The sequence below is a fragment of the Ostrinia nubilalis genome, chromosome 24, assembly GCF_963855985.1.
Source record: "Ostrinia nubilalis chromosome 24, ilOstNubi1.1, whole genome shotgun sequence".
Classification (NCBI taxonomy): Eukaryota; Metazoa; Arthropoda; class Insecta; order Lepidoptera; family Crambidae; genus Ostrinia; species Ostrinia nubilalis.
This window is the reverse complement of record NC_087111.1, coordinates 4,372,367-4,391,705: the sequence shown is the minus strand read 5'-3', so window position 1 is coordinate 4,391,705 and position 19,339 is coordinate 4,372,367. Positions and strand designations below refer to the sequence as shown.

At 36.3% G+C, this 19,339-nt stretch overlaps 1 protein-coding gene across 1 annotated transcript; it reads left to right on the top strand.

Annotated features, from left to right (window-relative positions):
- Positions 1 to 13,288: 13,288 nt before the first annotated feature.
- LOC135083889 (uncharacterized) lies at positions 13,289 to 17,993 on the top strand. Its single transcript, XM_063978642.1, has 3 exons — positions 13,289 to 13,457; positions 14,296 to 14,551; positions 17,059 to 17,993. Exons 1-3 carry the CDS (start codon positions 13,323 to 13,325, stop codon positions 17,376 to 17,378), a joined length of 711 nt encoding a protein of 236 aa, XP_063834712.1. The 5' UTR covers positions 13,289 to 13,322; the 3' UTR covers positions 17,379 to 17,993.
- Positions 17,994 to 19,339: the final 1,346 nt, after the last annotated feature.

The following is a 19,339-nucleotide window of genomic DNA, read 5'->3' as shown; positions in this document are numbered from 1 at the left end:
TTTATTTGACGCCGAGTGTATATGCTGACTGTACGATATGTTATGTAATGTAACTTGTCGTACGTATGTCATTTTTTAATCTCACCCGGCGATGGTCGACGAGCCTCAAAGAAACTTGTTCAGTCATAATGGAAACATAAGGAGTGAAGTTGTGACGAGCATGTTGGGTGAGCTGCTCGACGAACGAATATTAACACCAGGTGCGATTGCGGTCAAATATCTGCCTTGTCGTGCATTAAAAAAAAATCTTTTTAATCGAAATGTATTTAAAAGAATTGTGCTGAAATAATAATCTGATTGAAGTCGCAAATGGAGAGTGAAATTTTACTCTGCCTCTAATTTAAAACTTTATTCTTTTCGTTTATTTCTTTCGTCGTTAAACTTTTATGTGCACTATTAGTAGTCGAATGTCAAAAATTTTACAAAAATAAAAATTAAACTTTACCTTGTACTTTCAAAAAAGGTTCGAGGACTCGAATTCTATTGCAAAATTTTGGCCTCATTAGGTATTGTCACAGATAATTACATTGACGAATATCCAATGTGGTTTGGTTCTGGCAGGGAAAGTCCCACATAACCAGTTGGTTACAAGATCATTGGGTCGTCCCTTTGAGCAAAGCATTTCTCAACTTAAAAAAATAGGTACCTACTGACATTGACTTCAGTTTTTTGTAAAAATACGTTTACCTGTTTTGTAAAGTTATTTTATTAAAAAGTTTTATCATGAGGATTTACGTTCTACGAGAGTAATTCTGTTTAATATTTACAATTTTAACATTTTCATGTTCGCCAACATGCTCGACGCAACAACCTCCGTGTGTTTCCACACAAACAGGTGCTACGGAAGCGAGCTGGGACAAGTGTTCACTTTCACGACCGCCCGCGCCTTGCTCGGATGTAGGTTACAATAAGCCGCGGTGTGTTTTCATGGGAAACTCAATGGAATCTTCTGGAATTTGAAATTGTACACATGGATTTTGTTAGTCTCTTGTAGTCAGGAGGAAGACCGTCAGCTCTCATTTAGCAGAGACAAATTGAAGCGAAGATTTTGGCCTACACTCCCCACATTAGCCATCCAGTTTTCTTTAGTTTGACTACTTTAATATTATAGGCAGGTAGCTAATAGCTCATAAGATAGGCCCCATTAATTACCTAATGTTTATTGTCCGTGGTGCATATCTTTTTCATAAAGGTTACTAAACCTTTGTTTGTCACCTGTCATCCGCTTTGTAACGGAGGGAAGTCGAACCTTGACTTCGAACTCCTCCTATGTTCTTCCAATGACAGTTTAACTTTCCCCCGGGACAAACTTGACATTCATTGGTTGGGTTTTTATTGGCGGTCAAGCTGTAGATCCTGGCTACACAGGAGTTGCAGTGGTGGGAAAGAGAGGTGGGAATAGTCCCGTTACTTTAATACTATATTTAAAGCTTCATCATCATCACTAAATGACCTATTTAGTATCCGCTCCAGGACGAAGACCCTCTCCAATTTATCAGATACAAATGGAAGATTTGACCTACAATTTCGCGCTGGCCAGATGGGTTGATGAGGCAATTAATAGCTTAAACGTTTTCAAAGCGTTTCTACATTGATGACCTACTAGTTGATATGCTTACAATGTATTTAATGAATTTGTTGCTGTGATGAGCTTTCCTATCTTCTACACTTTAAACATAATATTTCTCTAGTATAAAAACTAACAACTCATAAAACTCATTTATTTCTGTAAATAGGCTTTAAAAAGGACTTTTACACGTCCCAGTATTAACCCTACCACTGCTTCAGGACAATAAATGGGCCAGTGCTGAGATCTGATATGAGTATCTTTTTCAAAGAATCGGCACTTAGGGATATAGGTTAATTAGTGATGATTTATCATCATCGCTCATTGATATCGATGTGAGCAGTTGATAAGAATACTGGTACCTAGATTAGGATGAGTACACATTGCCGGTAAAAATAACACCAAAACAGTTGACTATGCGTTGATGTCTTTGTAAGTAAAAACTAACGTCGACTACCAGATCGTGAATTTCTTAAAATCCAGGCATCTAGGCATTACCAATTATTTAGAAACAAAGATGCTTGAACTACCATCCTTATTAGTTTCAATTATAACCAAACATTGATATTGAATTACAGGTTTTTCAATCCCGACATTTGCTTATCAAAAGTCCAAAATATCAATAACTGTACACCAGTCGCATTATAAAAGTACTAATCCTTTTCTATAGTTTTCTTTACGTTAAATTGTAAGTATTCAATATCTACACTGTACAGTACTGTCTATTATCTAACAGAATCATTTCTGCAGTACCTTGGCCAATAAGGCCTTAAACTTGCACCAAGATAACCAAGTCCAGGGACGCCACTATTCCAATGCCAACGACTGGCATTACGTATCACTCCATAGCATAGTAACCTTGTACGTAGTTCCAATGACGTGCGATAGAGGGCGGTAGGGCGCATAGATGTCTGCTGGTGTTTTTTTTTTACCATTTTTAGTTGTATGATTGTTAATTAATGAAAATTGTATCATGCAAGCCTATGTTTCTTTTTTTGCCCCTTTGACTGTTTTTTATGAGATTGTAATAATATATAGAATCCATTATTGGCTGTAAGAACAAAAATACCTGTTTGTATTATTATTATAAAGAGCTGTGAATAAAGAAAAATAAAAAAATAAAATAAAATCATGAATCAATGGATTTTAGGGGGTTAAAATTGTATGAATTGTTAAATTGTATTGATTCGTTAATGTATCTCTCTTGAGAAGCGGCTAGAATTATGACAAGAAAAGTTTTCTGCAACTTTTGGGAAAATCTGAACGGAAAATTTTGATTTTTTCGTGATGACGGCTCTTAGGTCAGCTATCATAAAAAAAGCCTTATAAAATTATTATAAAACCACCACTTGAAGTACTCTGTCTGCTCATAAAATAACTTTGATATCTATACTTATAATAAATCTGTAGAGAGGTCAATTCTGTACATGAAATATGTTTTCAAAATAACTATCAGGGGGTGATTAGTGATCGATACTGATGCCAAAAATGCAATCAGTAAAATTTTTGTCTGTCTGTCTGTCTGTCTGTCTGTCTGTCTGTCTGTCTGTATGTTCCTTATAGAAACAAAAACTACTCGACGGATTTTAACGAAACTTGGTACAATTATTCTTCATACTCCTGGGCAGGTTATAGGATACTTAGGAATTCCCACGGGAACGGGCATTAGCGGGAAAATCCTTTTGTATGAAAAATCTAAACCGCTTAAGTTAGACGCTTGAAATTTGGCAAGCAGGTACCTTAGTAAACTTAAAGCTTAGTTATAACAGGATATTGAAAAATTCCTACGGGAACGGGAATTAGCGAGAAAAAACATTTGTATGAAAAAATCTAAGCCACTTAAGATAGACGCTTGAAATTTGACATGCAGGTACCTTAGTAAATTTAAAGCTTAGTTACAACAGGATATTCCAAAATTCTCACGGGAACGGGAGTTAGCGGGAAAAAACATTTGTATGAAAAAATCTAAACCGCGTAAGTTAGACGCTTAAAATTTGGCATGCAGGTACCTTAGTAAACTTAAAGCTTAGTTACAACAGGATATTGCAAAATTCCAACGGGAACTGGAATTAGCGGGAAATTCCTTTTGTATGACTGACTCACTGACATACCCACGCACAGCCTAAACGGCTAAACGTAGGCACTTGAAATTTATAAGGGACGTAGCTTAGGTACCGTAGAGGTGCACTAAGAAAGGAATTCCCGAAATTCCCACAGGAACAGGAATTACCGGGAAAATCCTTTTGTATGAAAAATCTAAACCGCTTAAGTTAGACGCTTGAAATTTGGCATGCAGGTCCCTTAGTAAACTTAAAGCTTAGTTACAACAGGATATTGCGAAATTCCAACGGGAACGGGAGTTAGCGGGAAAAAACATTTGTATGAAAAAATCTAAACCGCGTAAGATAGATGAAGGGGGTAAAACGGGATCCACGCGTACGAAGTCGCGGGCGGCCGCTAGTGATAAAATAAGATGAGATGAGATATTTATTTATTTGCATAAAACATGGTAGATACATGATTGCTTGTCCAAAATGAAGATTCCATACTTTGGAGGGCACGTGAAGGTGTCGATCTACATAATAATTTTTATAAAATCCGATTTGTATGAAAATTAAAATAATTAAAATGAAGATATCAATTTTCTGACTTCACAATACCATTTATATGACCATATTAACATGGGCTAGTGTCGGCTCATATACCCATTTACCTAACACCCTATATAGTCGTTATCATCTAATGGCAGCTCATAAAACTCATAATAATGTATAACCTCCATTTCACCACACGATACAGTAAAAGAAGAAAATATTGACATAGGCATTTATTAGTTGCTTGCAAAAGTTCCGAATTATATTAATGTAAAAATATATTCTCACGAAGGAGACTAATAATTTATTATAAAAATTGCAATTTGGAGCTCTTTTAAATTAGACGTTTTGTGCCGAACGTTTGTCGTGCGTTTGCAGGACCGCACTCGGTAAATTATATGACAACTGCGTCGGAATAAAATTGACAATTTACTAATAGTTAGTGTGCGGTCTTGCAAACGTACGATTATACGACGTCCTGCTGAAAACGTGTGATTTTAAAGAACCCTTAGAATTTGTGTGAGAGACTTGCATCTGTTTCTACGTAGCATCGTCCGTATGAAACAAATGCCTCCCACACTCCGTGCACTCTTTATAACAGCACAAGCTCTTAAATTTTCTAATCGTTAGCATTAAATCGCCATAATCGTGTCGATCACGCTTCTCGATCGGTTTTGACACACAATTGGGCCGTACGTGATGGAAATTGACCTATGTGTGTTGTTTTTGATGAATATGCAATGTGCCATTTTCACTTTCTATACTTGAAGGATCTACGGTGAGAATATTTAGGTTTCCATGAGTTTTTTAAATTATAATTGGCTGTAAATGTAAAGAAGTATATTTAAAATTAATAAGGTTGACTAGAAGATAATGATAAAACGGGATTAAGTACGCCTTTTGTACATACTTTCATACTATGTGTAAAAAAGTTTTTAAGTAAAAAAAAAGAATGATACCAATCTGATGGATTGAAAATTAGGTTACCTCTAAATTTTTCTGTTTCGTAGTTAAGTTCTCATGTCATTTTATCCCGTGCATCAATTTACTGTAATTAGGTAATTGAAATAATGAAGCGATAATGCGATTCTAGGCAAAATACAATTAATGATTGAATGATGAATAAAACAACAAATATAACTATGTATAAAAAATACTACTGGTTTGTCATTGCTCATTCCTTTTATTGAGATGTGAAATAAACTAGAAAATCAATCAATAACAAAAACAGCAATTATTGACATAGAAGAAAGCCGAAATAAGTGTATGGATAAGACGGATTACAAGTATTAAACTAGTTGCGACATGCTGTAATACTGTAATAATATAGATTACTCTCACTTGAGAGCATTTATCACAAGAACGGTAAGATGTTGAACAGAGATGATTTATGGATGTGGCATTCTAGCTTCGCTTTTGCCTTATGTGATGACGACACAGCCGCGATGCAGTATTGTATAGTGGATATATCAGTACTTTGTAACTGTAAGTAGGTAACCAAACCTTGAACTTAACTCGCTTCTAATTATTTAACGTTTCAGTGCTCTACATCTACTCTCACTATGCTTGCAAAAAAAAATGTCTTAGCTTCATCGTTCGTAATATGCTTACTTATGTAAAATTATATCCCTTCTTAAGTCCATCAATCTAATACGTTTTCTGTTCCGATATTTTGAACTTTATGAATGTTATTGAATGAAAGTTTGACCTTGAATCTAGTGGGTTTGAGAACTGTTTTATGATGGTCATAAATTACGACATAATACGTATTACTTATCTTTATAACCAAAATACGTCCATTGTCAGTCACACAAAGTCCTCCTGTACTCTCTGCATCCGGGTGCTTCCTGCAACCTTCTCCAGATCATCGGTATACCGAATAGAAGGTTCGCCTACATCTTTCGATCCATGTTCGCTACTCAAAATCTGAGATAGGTTTAACAGAGCAATCAAATCGGACTTAGCCTCTTCATTACACCATTGTGCGTAAAATTTAATCTAAGATAATGCCACATCTAATAAGCTCTATTTCCTAACTCCTTCCGAGATGGATCGGGCGTGTCACGCGACGCTTCGGCCGGCGATAATTTGTTACCAGCGATGCCATAATAAAACTTTCATCGACTTTATGTCTTGTCTATTGCCATTTTAATATACGGTTCTATTTCGGTGGTATTACGCGTAATTATTGAACTATGCGGCTCTCTAAAGGTGAGAGAGCAAAGGGTAATTATTACGGCATTTGGATTGAAAAGTTGAACAGGTTATTGACTACCGTTCTAATGCATATCGTAGTTAAAAAGTAGTGATGGATGTCTCAAAAAGTAGTGTCAGCTGGCCCTAGCCCTGGTGATGCTCTACCTCTGGGCTACGGCTTGATACTACTATTTGGGACACCCTGTATATGGAATTAGTGATGTACTTTTTTATTTGTAATTTATTTATTTAGAAAAATTAAACAATGTGAGTATTGTGATACACCTATTTTTCATAAATCATAAGATTTTTTTGTTAAAGTTGCAGACAGACAAACTTGGCTTTCTGGTTGGGTTACTATCTTGAATAGTGGGGATCAACGGTGGGAATGATAGATTGGAATAGACCACGAAAGCAGATAGATCCCATCAATTGGTGTTTATTGTCCGTGGTGCATTTCTTTTCTTAAAGGTTACCATACCATTGTTAGTCACCTGTCATCCGCTTTGCAATGGAGGGAAGTCGAACCTTAACTTCGAACTCCTCGTATGATTTTCTGATTAATTTCGTTGCGAGTCCAATGACAGTTTAACTCTCCTTCGAGACAAACTTGACCTTCACTGGTTGGGTTTTTATTGGCGGTCAAGCTGTAGATCCTGGCTACACAGGAGTTGCAGCGGTGGGAACATGAGGTGGGAATAGTCCCGTAGACCACGAAAGCATCAAGTATAAATACGAGAGAAATATCACAATACATTCATCATTTTCCTCTATACTCGTAACAAACCTACCAAACACGTTCTAAGGTTCAAACAAAGGCTATCTCTACTTACACCAGCCCAATCTGGCAACGGAACTTGCAATTAAAATAAGTCACGCGAAGAAATTTACACATTTACGAGGCTCGAAGTAATTAACAAAGAAGTTGCTAATTAGTTGCCTGGTCAAATCTCACTTTTACTATACCATCCAATGGCCACGGATTACGAAAAACGAGTGAAATCAAATTACAATTTCACTTAAACTACCCGGAACAAGCGAGTACTTCTATGGTGGACACAGACGGTATTAAATTAGAAGAAGCATTTTTGATAATGTATATTTTATTTTGTTCCACAGAGTAAGAACTCAAAGGCACAGATATGACTTAAAGAACATAGCTGGCAGTAGATGAATGCAGGCCGCTACCAACCGATCATTATGGAAATCATTGGGGGAGGCCTATGTTCAGCAGTGGACGTCCTGTGGCTGATATTATGATGATGTTGATGAGTAGATGGGTATAAATTTACTTCTATGCTAGCAGTTGTAATTGGGGTCATAATTCATAATAATAGGTCTTCGTCACGTCTTCGTACTCAGACGAAAACTTGATTGAAATGAACGATGATGATGGTAATAAATGGAAGATCTTGATAAAAAGGAAAATAATAAAAGTGACAGACATTCTGGTAGATCTAAATCATTGTCATTATCATTTACTCTACTTTTTGAATATGGCTAATCCATCTTTTAGTTTATTATGTAAACAATGACCGATACCTTGGGTATCTAACGAGAATGCATCCTAAAGAAAAGACTATCCAAATTGTTCAAAATCTATTTATTCTTCAAATTGTTGGTTAATGTGACAGCTCCAATGACAGTTTAAATTTCCTCCGGGACAAACTTGACCTTCACTGGTTGGGTTTTTACTGGCGGTCATGCTGTAGATCCTGGCTACACAGGAGTTGCAGCGGTGGGAACCAGAGGTAGGAATTTAGTCTCGTAAGGTAAGCAATAAAGAACTTTGTACCGCTAATCGGCTTCAAATAGCACAAATTATCTACTTACCCAACTCTACGTCATTATGGTATCGTGATTATAAGTTTATTACGTTTCTCGTATAGAATAGCGTGATCACGAAGGGAAAAGGAAATTAGGTAACATGACCACGGAATGCTATTGTAGTGAAAGTATACAAGTACTAGGTAAACACAGTAAACGTGGATAGTGATGCGAAACAATGGGTCACTTGATTACGCATCGATTGTGATTATTTTATCGATCAATTACTTCTATTCTTAATCATCGATTCTTTTATCGATCAATCTTCTATACAGTATGTAATCGGATCAATAATGCGCATAATCCAAAGTTATGGATATCGTCATGTAAAAAAAAAAAACAATATGCATCACATGTGATGGAAAGTGATGACCAGGTCAAAGGCTGGAGCGAGCGTCAACCACAGAGAACGGACTATCATAACTCCAATTGCCGGAACACAGCAATGCATCCAGCATAAGAGTGTGTCATAATTGATTTACATAAGAACTAGTGAAGGCCAAGTTTGTCTCGCGATCGATTTTTATGTTTTAGAGATCTATTTTTATGTTTTAGAGATCTATTTTAGTGGTTCGTATTAAATTTATCTTGATATCTTATTAGAGAAGTTAGGTACTGGTCTGAATGCACTATTTATTTCGAATTCATTCTCTTTTATTCCTATTGCTGCAACTCCTGTGAATCTAATACACTTGTATTAAAACCGAACTATGACGGTTGGCAATTTAATACGAACAACTATGCGTGTTTAAGAAGTTTTAAATCGATCCTTCTAAAATGTGAGTAAAAGACACTCAGATACTACATAGTTTAAAATAGACAAAACTCGACTTGTTTTCTTAAACGCTATTATTATCGATACTCTATATTTTACCCCTTCACTAAACGCAAGTAATATGCAAATACAAACAATTAAAATGTAAATGTTATTTGATAATTCCATAGGAGATAGAGCAGAGTGTTAACTATAGTCTAACAGTTTGGTTAAAGTTAAACGGTATAAGAAAATTAAAGAAATCTGAGCGTACAATTAAATGTGCGATACCATCTGGCCTTGATGTGTGAGGGCTCAAACTAGCCATGGAAAATTAAAACACAGCCCTAATATAATATATTTTAATTGCTACTTATGGTCTGATTGCTATAGCTTTCTATGGAGTACACGTGTTTATTGTGGAAGTGTATAATTTAATTTAAAAGGTAGCTTTATTTGGGATGAAAGCAGTTTTTGTGAAAATTGTTACTTTATACCGTAATTTTGTTCTATTAATTCTCTTATGCCCGTTTCACCATCAATCCTTAATTTTTGAGTGACCCATATGAAAATAAAACTCCAGTTATGTTGCCATAGGGTTCACTTAAAAATAGGGGGTTTTCTCTAGATCTAGAGGTCTTGGGGTTTAATTCCCGAATGGGACACACAAATTGGAAAACAACTTTGTACATGACTTCCACTTGAATTCAGTCATTGAAAGCATATGTATCACTTGTACCTATCCGAAGATTCAGACTTTTCTCAACCTATGTACTTCATACATATAAATCGGTAAACCGATTGAGATAGGTATGTCAAACACCTACGTTTCTTCTTATGATGTTATAAGAAGTTAACATTAAAGAACAGATCTTTAAATGGCATGAAGCAGCTTTAAGCAGCATGAATCAAGTAGCTTATTAATGTAGACAAAATTACGTCAAATCTGCCAACGCTCTCATAATTATTATACAACATCAATGACACGACTTTTTTCTATCCAGACAACTTAATTGACAAAATTATGACTAGCTATGATTTATAGTGCAAGTCACACAACATTTCACTAAATATGATAACTAAATATTAAAGGTTATGACTATGACTTATTCTGAACATGTCTTAACTACACTATCTATGCCTGCGATTTCTTTTCCCGTTTTCCCAATATTTTTAATTGATGCTTTGCTCTTAATGTAGTCGTAGCGTGATGGTATACTACAGCCTTCCTCGATAAATGAGCTATCCAACACAAAAATATTTCAGTAGTTCCTGAAATTAGCGCGATGAACCAAATAAAAAAACTTCAGCTTTTTAATATTAAGTATACATATAGTATTAAGATAAAAATGCTAAACTTACGGTGAAGACACTAACGCCCGTATTCACAAACAATGCTTGCTTAAGTGAAGCAGCAATACGAACGCACAGCGTTGAATAGAGCTCTGATTGGTTCGTGTGTCACCCTGTGCGTCCACGCGCACTGTGAGACCTCATAGTAATGTTGCGAATACGGGTGTAAGAATGAAAGTCAGTTACTTGAAAATAAATCCACCCATTCAGTAAATTTTCACACGATGTTCGACAACGCTGTTAATTTGTCAATTTCTTATGTGAATATTGTGGCCATGAGCATAATGTAATTTTCTTTACTTTTCTTTTTAACAAGAACGCTGGTACAATCTGAAATCAATTAAAGTTTCTTGATAAGCGTGTCTTTTTTATGAAACATGAAAGCCAAACATACGAGTAGGTTATTATTACTGACGGGATTGCTACCATGTACCTACCTTAATTTTGAGTTTTCGATATTTCGGCACTTTTGCAAGCGCCATGGTCACGGAGTAACTGAGGAAACTTGCGGGTGAGATGTTACGGAAAGACATATCATATAGAATCACCACTCTACTCTTCCCGTGGATGTCGTTTAAGCGATAAAGGACAAACTTCAGGCCTCCCTAACCTGTCTGGCCAGCGTAGGGAGTGTAGGCTAAATTTTCCTTCTGCCTCTGGTAACTTAGAGAGAGTCGTACTCCTGCAGTGAAAAATGTGATCCAATGACTTTTGATGCAGAACAAGGCAGGACCGAACGGTATTGCACCCGTTCGTTCGTTCATTCGTTTCAGCCGAAAGATGTCCACTGCTGGACAAAGGCCTCCCCCAAGGATTTCCACAAAGACCGGTCCTGTGCCGCTCGCATCCAGGCACCCGATGTTAAGTTTATTCGTTCAAAATTTTATATGTGCTAAGTATCGACTCTTCTGCTACTACCTACTTTTAATTAAAATAATTTAGAGTACACAGGACTTTCAAACGTTTCACAGATAGATAGCTACTTACTACAATGTATAAACATTCATAGAGCAAGTCTAGCCTGACCTAGAATGTAAAGAATATACCTGCCTACAGCAGATTAGATTATGCAGTCTTGCAAGTTTTCTCATATGAACAATTTAGTACTCAAAGTAACAATTTCTAGTGAATGAAAGTATTTGAGTTTGACACAATTACGCCCGTATTCACAAACATTACTATGAGGTCTCACAGTGCGCGTGGACGCACAGGGTGACACACGAACCAATCACAGAGCTCTATTCAACTCTGTGCGTTCGATTTGCTGCTTCACTTAAGCAAGCATTGTTTGTGAATACGGGAGTTAATGTTTGGAAAACGTTTTTCAATCATACCTATGGAATGTAGACACTAGACATGCGAAAATTATTGCATAAATGTTCACTTCCATGTTTTAGTTCTCATGACAATGTGAGTAACGTAAATTGATTTACAGATTAATTGTTATGTAATTTAGATGAACAATAAAAATGCTAATTCAACAATACATTATCTAATTTCATACATTATGAATAATGCACAACTTTGCTTTACCTCAGACAAGTAAGTATCTGATTAGTAAACTTATACCCGTTTTCACCATCAATCACTAATTTTTAAGTGACCCCAACGAAAAAATAAAATCCTGTTATGTGTTACCTACCATAGGGGTCACTTAAAAATTAGGGATTGATGGTGACAACGGTCATTTTCACTGATTTAACGTTGAGTTTTTAAAGTCACTTACTTATTATGTTATGTAGTCCAATATTGTTATCACTGATAACTTATCAGCATGTTATTTATTCGATCAACATGTTTATGATAAACAAAACTCAATGAAGTAATCTATAAAGACCTTAATAAGAATAATTTCATTCATAACTACATGCTAACCAATCGATTCGAAAAAGAAATAAGGGAGCATATTCATTCATACTTAAATAACAACGTATAAAGACGTCGAGTAAAATTCATATTTCACACTAATTGGTCCAAAGACGTAAACTACTTTTCGAAATCGTCCAGCGAAGTCTTACATCATAAATTAAAATGCAGACGGGTTACACAATGAAATAATCAAAATTGCACTCGATACAAAATTATGGATTCAAAAACTTATCGAATCGAATCGCCTGCGTTTTGGGTGAGTTATGCAATTATAGAAAACATAGCGTAAATATTAATTTGCGTAGAATCGCTGCGGATCTTTGAACCAATCAAGTCGCTGCTAGAGCATGTGAACTGCAAGTGCTCATAGGCCTAAAGGGTATTAGAGCTGGCAGAATGGTAAAAAAGAAAAATGACATATTTGCGAATAATATTATGTTTAGTGTGTTTTTGTATTTGTACTTGCAACATTGATTAAAATGTACCTAATCAAACTATCGAACAACTATTAGCTTTCATCTTGCTTCCAATTTTTATCTCATTTTAATCTTCTTACTGTAATATCAAGAGCTTGCTTATACATAATTATGAAGAATTTTTTATTTTTTATTGTTACTAACTTTGCCGTATATAATATCATAGATAAATAGGTAGTAACTGTGGGTAAAATGTTACAAAATCACATACCAAACTATTTTAACGAGACTTAGCAACAAGATCGCCTAAAATGTAGAGCAACTTATTGTGATCCATGTTCTTTATTAATCATTATGTGTGGTAATATTTATAAATAAACAGTACTAATCTACAGAAAATTACTACTACTTAATCTTAAAGAAGCCTTCTTTACACCTAAATCTATTTTTTATCTGGATACAGTCTTGCTCTACTTACCGAAGTATTATTTAGCTTAAAATATAATGCAATGGGTGGTTTCATTCATAGCCTAAAACTGTAACAAACAGCTTTTTATTTTTATTCAACGCTCGCACACCGCCTTTAACATTGCAACTGTTACAATTACGCACTGGCCAGCTCTATGCGTGCGGAGCCCAATCGCACGTAAACCGCATGTAGTACGCACTCCCTAAGTGGGGGCTGGCGAAATATAACCACGGGTCGGACTACCAGCACTACATTCCACTTACTACCACCAAGGAACATGAAGACCTTAGTGCTCGTCCTGGCGATCGTGGCCGCTGCGACCTGCAAGCCGGCAGGGGACGATGACGTTGTCAATTCTGTCATCGGAGTTGTCAAAAGCTGTTCTGAAGACAACGTCGGGTTGTGCCTGAAGGTGTGTGTCAGTGCTGTGTTTAGATCCAGGATTTAAGTGTTAAATACGTTAAGTAGAGTGATCAAACCTTTGGTTGAGTGAATATTTTCAGCTCAAATTGTGACGTATAGTCGTGCGAATTTACTTGTGTCAAATAGGGTTTGAGATTCACAAAACGACTAAATTAATTAACAAATAACTAAAAGCTTGCTCTTGACATGTCATGTCAACGCTAAAGCTATCATCCGGTTTAAAAGTGACTGTTGAAGAGCTTAAAGCACTCCGCAGTTTGATTTACATTTAAATGGAGACAAAGCCTTATTTGTCACTATAATGACTTATTACAGTTGTACAAATAAGTTTATTTAACAATAAAGATGTTTTTACCAAGTGAAGGGATGTCTAGTTCAAAGAAGCAGTTATTTTTCGTACTGTGTAACAATCGTTACAGTGTGGAAGATGATCTTTGGACTTTGAACGCAAGAGTGGCTAATTTTCTAGCTAAGTTTTTGCGAGTGAGAAATCATTTTCAAAAGCTTGATTACCCACAATTTATGGTGATAGAATATCACCAAAGCAATGTTATTTTGTATTTTACACATTAAGTCATAAAAGTCGTTTATTTCCTGCAAATAGGCTTTTAAAAAGCGCTTTTACACATCTGAGTATTACTTTAAATATAGCACTGCTTCGGGACAATAAATGGGCCAGAGCTGAGAAGAAGCAGCGCAAGAAACTTAGTCACATACAATAATACTCTAATTTTCTAGGATTATACTTAAATAGGATTCAAAATTCCTAAGTCTAACAATAAGTAAACATATTTCTACAAAACTAATCCCCAATTTTTTCTCCCCAGGAGCGTGCCCTTAAATATGTTGAAAACATGAACTCAGCTAAGGAAGTGAGCATCCTTGATGGAGTCAGCTTGCTAGGAACCGGATCGCCCAGGTCAGCCAGGTCCTTCGAACCCCTCTCAGAAGAACCCAGAGCCAGGGAAAACCAGGTTGAGAACAGACTCTTGGACGCTGCAGCGGAATTCCTTGAGAACCATGTGATCCAGCTCCGCGTACCCAAGAGCACAGTTGAAGATGTGAAGAGGTCTCTTGAAGAAGGTTAGTTGATATTTTTAATAACCTGAAAAAATTGATTAAGGTTGAAGTCCAACCCACGACTCTTCACTTGCCAGGCAACTGCTTTGATATTCTCACTAAAACCTCATTAAAATGTTATAGGTTTTATTTGATTCTCTTCATTTACTATTGCAATTTCTTACCTACATAATAGAAGGCTTAAGAATCCCTAAAAATGCCCTAGAAATTTGTTTGATCCCATTAATTTCATTCAGTAAAAATTATAACATAATGCCATCTGAAGATAAGACTATTAATGTACACAATAAATCTTCTAACAAAAGCACAAAAAATTAAACACTTAAATCTGTTAAAACTATCTCAAAAACAAATCTCGTCTTCTTTAAACTACACAATGAAAGCAAAAAGACCAATCTTAAACCACAATATCAATGATGTCAGCCACAAACCAATTAGATTCTAAAAAATAGTAAAAAGTACGGACCACCTGCGTTAAAACTAAATTGACAATGCTCCAGTTTTATCGTAGATCTAAAAATAGCATCAGAACCCAGATACAAACCTTTTTCTTCATCCGTAATTGTATAGTCACGCACTGTGTTACGTAAGGCATTGGTGAATGAAGCCGCTCTGTGTTGGTAGCACGAGACCGTAATTTTCTATGGTGCGTGGTTCAGACCTTGTATTCCTTATTGGATTGTTTGGGTCAATGTTTTTAGTGAGATTGGGATGTTTGGACAAATGTTTGGCAAATGGCTAAAATAGTTTTTGGCTCTTGGTGAACGAAATCGTAGCTGGAGTGTGTCACAAAAAACCCAAATTTATTATTTTTAAAGTACACTCGTTATCCATCAAATCAAATGTGGAAAAGGGCACTTAAAACAGACTCAAATACAAATAAGTAAACTTAAAAAATTAGCAAGTACACGTCAAATTTAGAAACCACGCTAATTGGCCCCTGTTTTGTAATGAGCCCAAATAATGATTCCGCATTAATTTTTTTCATCCGGTTTAAGTGGGCAATTTAATATCAGTGAAAGTCAAGAGCCACAATCATGGTCAGTTCCCAAACATTTCCAAGGGATAATAAGTAGTTTCGTAATTTCAACAATGGCGACATTAAACCGTCTTACAAAGCAAGTTCAACGTCTAATTATATACACATTCTTTCTTAGAGTTCCCCAGAAGTTATCATGACACTGAACGTTAAAAATGATTATGCAAAAACAAAAGCACCTGAATGATATGAAGAAAAAAACGAAAAGAATTTATCAAACGATCATCTTCCTCCATTGTGATACCATACTATTAGTCATACAAAATTATTACATCAGCTGTTACCGAACGAAAGTTAAAAAGTCCACGCGTATAACTGGTTTCTGTGTCATGAACGCCGAACGATCTTTGATTTAGTTTTTTTGCGCACCCATTTTACATTTTAAAAAGTTGATCTTTTTATTGCTACGTAATGAGGTTACAACTAAAACAGTTTAATTTATTCGAGATGATAAAATTGTGAGAGCTGTTTAAATGTTTTACGCGCGTAAAAGTAAAAAGTCTGAGATTATATAAACCTGCAGTCATGTTCGGATTATAATTGTTCGTAACGCTTGGTAAAATGATAAAAACGCGACCGAAAACCGGTTCAGAGACCACATGAGAATTTAAAATAGAAAGTTCCTCTCGATATTAATTATGTACTTATAAAAATACGTGGCTTACTCCGTGAAAACGTCTAGGACGAGAAAACTCAGCGGACATCCGCATCCAGTTGCTATAAAATGAAGATACTAGATAAATCCAGCCAAACAAGTCCGGCTGAGTTTCTCTAACCTATTAACAAGGTTGATTATGGTGGAAAGCTGTCCGAGTCTAGTTTTTGCTAGATTTCTATGGAAATGTACTATGGTACCTTACTTGTAGGTATGTAGGACTAAACGCGTTTGCAGTTCCGTTACTAGCCCGTGATCGAAATCTTGATTGAGAATCGAGTAAAAGTCTCGCTCCGGGCGAACCTTGTCAACGTGTGTAAGTGGGTTCGGAGCTTTCAAACTGATAATACATACACTTTCTACATGAATGAGGATGTTATGCAAACTCAACGTAACAACATGAATTTCAATGAAAGTGATACTATTAAGTTTCAGCTTTGAATTCAAATCAGACGTGTACAATGTTGCGAAGTAGCGCCGTTGATTGTGTGGGAATACAAATTTCTAGTCCACCATTTTGCTTTCCCATGCTCACTCCCATTTCCCAGCTATTCATTCTATCTCAGTCACAGCCTGAGGTATGGGAGCGGCACGGGAGGGGTGACATCTTATTTTTATTTTATTTATTAAGGAAATAAACAACAGTCATGAAACTTATAAACCAAACCAAATAAGTGGGCCATAATAATGACCAGACAGAGCATATGAATCTGAAGTCTCGCTGACGTTTGCGTTGCAAAAACACCCTCTCATTTATACTCTCTCAAATACTGACTGAGTTAAGAGCCATACCTATAAACATGTTTGTATTTCTAGGCCGTGGTAAGAAGAAGAAGCTGAAGCAGCTCCTCCCAATCCTGGCTCTGGTGCAGCTGAAGATCCAGTCTCTCATCCCTCTGTTCCTTGGTGTCATCGCCTTCGCCGCTGTCAAGGGTCTTATGCTAGCCAAGGCCGCTCTCCTGGCCTCAGCTCTGCTCCTCCTCAAGAAGTTGCTGTCCAAGGGTGAACACCACGAGAGCTACGAAGTGGTGGCTCATCCTCACCACGACGAACACTACAGTCATGGATCAAGCCACGGAGGCTGGGGCAGGTCATCTGACGCGCAAAACCTCGCGTACAATGCCTACTCCAATTGAAACCTAAGATTTCTTTAGACGTATTACGTCATCACTTCTTTCTGTTTAGTCTTACGCGGACCTCAGATCGAGATTTAACTTATTATTTAATAATTTATTTAAATTATTTAAAAGTTTGTTATTTAATTTATTAACTGAACGAGTGCATCTTGTCTATGGTTTCCAAAGCATCGCCGTTTCTTTATATATTTTCGATACACAGTACCTGTTTTTTAGTTAAGTCTTTATAGTACGATAGTGACGTCATTGTGACGTAGGTTGTTAATAGCTTTAATTATTTTATTATTTATGTTTACTTTTTGTTTTTATAATTAAAGTGTTCATTATCTTCTAGTCTCTGTTATATTGTATCTATTTAAATATTTATTATTGTATCGCTTTTGTAAATATGCTTCTTATGAAAGTATTTACGTAAAATATTGTTTTTTGCATCTTCATTTATGTATTATCTATATATTTATCATATTTATCTTTTCTAGTATACTATGTAAATAAGTATTCTATTTTAGGTGATGCCCTTCATGAATGTATAAACCTTTTTCTTCATTTTCCTAGAGTAGATAAAATAATAACAAACCACCCAAACAAAAATAAAACATAATAGTCATTTATTAATTTTCCTCGTTTTATTTTACCTAATTATTTACGAATGATACCTACTGAAAATTCAATTTAAAAGCTAAAATACTTGACTTGGCTTCATTGCAATACCTACCCCCAAATCATGACGTCAAATTGTATAAAAACGTAAGGCGTTGAAAAAATATAGAATATCCCTAGTTTGAATGAAAGAGCAAAACCCAAGTCACCATAGTCATTTTCTCGTTCGCATACTTAGAAAAACACAGAGTTTCTACTCGTAATTTAATTGCCGTAATTAATATAGAAACTCAGACCAAACAAGATCCACCATAATGAGAGTTTGTACATTCCTGTGCAAATAAAATACATGAGTTTTTATTCTCCAGTACTCCAATAGTTACTAAGCATGAGAACCAAAGTAGGTAGTCGATATAGCCGGCAGAATTGCCAAAATTAAGTGGCAGTGGGCGGGGCACATAGCTCGTAGAGCTGATGGCCGCTGGGGCAGAAAAGTTCTCGAGTGGCAAACACGGACCGGAAGGTGGACAGACGATCTGGTGTAAGTCGCGGGAAGCACCTGGATGCGGGCAGAGCAGGACCAGTCGTTGTGAAAACGCCTTCGATGGAAGGCCTTTGTCCAACAGTGGACGTCATTTGGCTGAAACGAACGAACTCTAATATTGGCAGATCCTTCGTATTGCTTTTGGTAAATTGGAGAAAGTGTTCTTTCTACAGGGGGGACTAAATGATCTGATGATGATGATGATTGCGTAAAACGCCGGTATTACAAATCTACTAAATGGTTTTTCCTGTAATAAAGATGCTGATAAAGGTGACTGTTCCATCCGTCACTCCTTTTCAGCACCACCCGATATGTTGTTACGAAGTGGTGGTAGGTCGAACTATAATGGGTATTTTTTTATGGGACAGGAGTCAAACGAGCAAACTTTTTACTGATGATAAGTGATTACCGCTGCCCATAGACATCCGCAACCCCGGGGGAGTTACAGGTGCATTGCCAGCCTTAATGGTACTAGTATGCTTTCTTTTTGGAAGATTGTAAGAGTATACTCGTACCTAAATACTATGAGTAATAAGGAAACTCCTGGATTCGGGCAGCGTTAGGACCGGTCGTAGTGGAAATCCTTGGGCCTTTGTCCAGCAGTGGACGTAATTCGAAATCGAATCGAAAGAATGAACAATATTGATAGATTTTCCTTTTTGCAAAATTTAATTGGTCCAGTCTTGTGAGTTTCAGCCATAGAGATATAGAGAGATGCCAATTAATGCGCTGAGTTCGAAACTCAGTGTCGCATTAGAAATTGACATAAACAAAGTAATCAAAATATGTGTTCATTATCCACTGCGGTAGCAGTACT

Excerpts from the sequence above, each read along its gene's own strand:
- LOC135083889 (XM_063978642.1), top strand. The coding sequence starts at position 13,323 with ATGAAGACCTTAGTGCTCGTCCTGGCGATCGTGGCCGCTGCGACCTGC. Across the intron at positions 13,458-14,295 it reads ACGTCGGGTTGTGCCTGAAG|GAGCGTGCCCTTAAATATGT; the intron begins GTGTGTGTCAGT and ends TTTTCTCCCCAG. Across the intron at positions 14,552-17,058 it reads GAAGAGGTCTCTTGAAGAAG|GCCGTGGTAAGAAGAAGAAG; the intron begins GTTAGTTGATAT and ends TTGTATTTCTAG.